Source organism: Bison bison, unplaced genomic scaffold (assembly GCF_000754665.1).
Source record: "Bison bison bison isolate TAMUID 2011002044 unplaced genomic scaffold, Bison_UMD1.0 scf7180017864280, whole genome shotgun sequence".
Taxonomy (NCBI): Eukaryota; Metazoa; Chordata; class Mammalia; order Artiodactyla; family Bovidae; genus Bison; species Bison bison.
Genome location: NW_011494852.1, coordinates 6,258,171 through 6,260,803, shown reverse-complemented (window position 1 = coordinate 6,260,803; position 2,633 = coordinate 6,258,171). Strand labels below are relative to the sequence as shown.

The window sequence follows — 2,633 nt, the reverse complement described above, 5'->3', positions numbered from 1 at the left end:
GCGGGGGGCAGACAGTCGGAAGGTAAGGGCCTAGCAGCTGCTTATGCCCGCAGGTTCTAGAGAAGGCTTCCTATAACCTGGAGAAGCTTGCCCTCCTGTCCTCACAGGGGCAATGGTGGCTGCATCCCTACTTGGGCAGCTTCTCCTTCCTCCCCCGGTTTGTCTCTGATGGCAAAAGGTCCCCTCCCCTATAATATCCAGGAGTTTAGTGGTGGAGACCTAGCTGCCTCATTCTCTCGCTGTGTGACCCTAGTCACACAGACTTGCCCACTCTGTGCCTCAGTTGCTTCTTCAGAGTCATAGTCCCTCCTCAGACTGGCTCATAAGTCCTCAGTGGTACAGCCTAGACCTATGGCTCTCAAGCATGCGCACACATCAGAGCCACCGAGGTCTTCTAAAACACAGGCTTCTGGGCTCACCTCCAAGGTGTCTGATGTTGTAGATCTGAGGTGGGGGCTGAGAATTTCTATTTATGTGAAGTTCCCAGGTAATGCTGTTGGGATTGGACCTCCTTTGAAAATTCCTGATCTATAGATAGGTGTTTACCTCTCTGCCCAGTACACAGTGGGTCATAGCAGTGCCCTTGTTATGGGGGTTTCCCAATTTCTGTTCATCCCCATCCCCCTAGCCTGGCTTTCAGTTTGCTCCATCACATTCTCTCTCTGCATCTCAAATCTAACTTTCCCACCCCTGGCCACTTAACAGTCTCAGCAAACTTAATCCCTTATTTAGCACTTTTGAAGAGCAGGACATTGAATGTTCATAATAAATTCCTGGGGAAGGTCCCAAGATGACTCTCATTTTTCACATGAGGAAACTGAGGTCCAGAGAAATGATGTCATTTACATAAAGTTACACAGCCAGCACAAATTTCTCCAACCCAGTTTTTTTGGGTTTTTTTTTTTTTTTTGGCCTCGAGGCAAGCAGGAGGTGAGTTTCCTAACCAGGGATTGAACTTGTGCCCCTGGCAGTGGAAGCATGGAGATAACTGCTGGTCCACCAGGGAAGTCCTTCCAACCCAGTTTTATCTGACTCCTGTGGAAGTCAAGGCTTTCTGCCTGGATTCTGCTCCCTCCTTCCTTCACCACCCCTGTCTCCCCATTACCCTCGTTCCCCAACTAGAACAGGAGCCTCAGAGAGGCGAAGGGCAGAGTGAGGGCTATTTTTAAACTTCTTGAAGCTGCCTCAGCCCGAGGGACCGCACCCAGCTCTGAAGAGCCCTGGTGAGGCCACGTTGCACCCGTATCTTCTCTCCAGGCTCCAAATCTAGAGACCCAGGCTCATAGCTGAGACTCAGTCCTGCTGAAAGGCTGGCTTGGGGGAGGGGTCTGTCATCTTAGTGGGGATCAAGAAGAGGGGGAGAAGAGAGAAATGAAATCTCAGGGGTCTGCTTCCCTCCTGAGGGCTCAGGGAAGGAGGGGTGGGTGTTGGAAGGCAAAGGGGAATTCTTTTTTCTAGTCTTTTTTTTTCCAATTTTTAAAATTCAATAATTTTATTTATTTTTCAGCTGCTCTGGGTCTTCATTGCTTTTTTGCATTGGCTTTCTCTAGTTGCAGTGATCAGGGGGCTATTCTTCATTGGGGTGCTCGGGCTTCTCATTGTAGTGGCTTCTCTTGTTGCAAAGCACGGGCTGTAGGCACACAGGCTTCAGTAGTTGTGCATGGGCTCAGTGCATGCTTAGTTGCTCCATGGCATGTGGAATCTTCCCAGTCTAGGGATCAAACTCAAGTCCCCTGCATTGGCAGGTGGATTCTTATCCATTGAGCCAACAGGGAAGCCCTGCAAAGAGGAACTCTGAGGAGCGGCCCTGAAGGCAGAACCTTCCATGATTCCCCCTAGGGAGGACAAGAATAGTTCTGGGGGTCTTCTCTCCATGATTCTCTGGGAGGTCTGGAGTAACCCGTCTGCCAACAGGAAGTCTCTTCCATGAGGTCTTGGGACCACATAGTCAAGGGGAATTCAGGGGCAGTGGCCGGTGGAGAGTTCTTATGATTCCTGGTGGGTCCTTACTAGTCCTTGGGAGGTCTTCTCCCATGATTCCCTCGGGGGGCAATCAGGGTAGCCTTAGGGGTTTTCCCCCTGGTTCCTTTGGAGTTTACCTGTAGGAGATGGCTCCCATGATCTGGACTACTGGGGTTTTCTCCTATGGATCCAATGTAGGTCAGGACTAATGCCAGCCCCTTTCCTTTAGGAAGCTTCTCCCAGGATGCCTTGGGGCTTTGGGGACAAGAAGAATGCTAGGGGTCTGTCTAAAGGAAGGGGCTCCCATGAATCCCCAGGGGATGTTCCCACAGGAAGTCCCACCAGGAATGCCCAGTCAAGACAGGGGGGCGGGGCCGGCCCCGACAGGCCCGCCGCCACAAGACATGCCCCAGCCCCCGGGAAATCAGCAAGGTCATGGCTTCCATGGCTCTGGGCATGCTGAACGAGGGTGGCTGCAGTGAAGATGAGCTGCTGGAGAAATGCATTCAGTCCTTTGGTGAGTCTTCCCCTTCCCTGGCCAGCCTCCCCCAAGTCTGAGCTTGGGCCAAGCACCCACCTCTCTCCGGGCTCAGTTTGAGGGGTATAGAAACAGAAGCAGGAGTATGTGGAATGAATCTCAATCACTATAGTAGGAACACAAGAGATACCTG

General features: G+C 51.7%; 1 protein-coding gene across 3 annotated transcripts in view; it reads left to right on the top strand.

The window, feature by feature from the left end:
• The window catches only part of RASGRP4 (RAS guanyl releasing protein 4), a 14,596-nt gene that overhangs the window by 711 nt on the left and 11,252 nt on the right, over nucleotides 1–2,633 (top strand). For all 3 annotated transcript variants that reach the window (XM_010849190.1, XM_010849189.1, XM_010849191.1), the window contains exon 2: nucleotides 2,295–2,479. In XM_010849190.1, coding sequence (XP_010847492.1) covers nucleotides 2,295–2,479 — 185 coding nt within the window. The remainder of the gene's footprint in view (nucleotides 1–2,294; nucleotides 2,480–2,633) is intronic.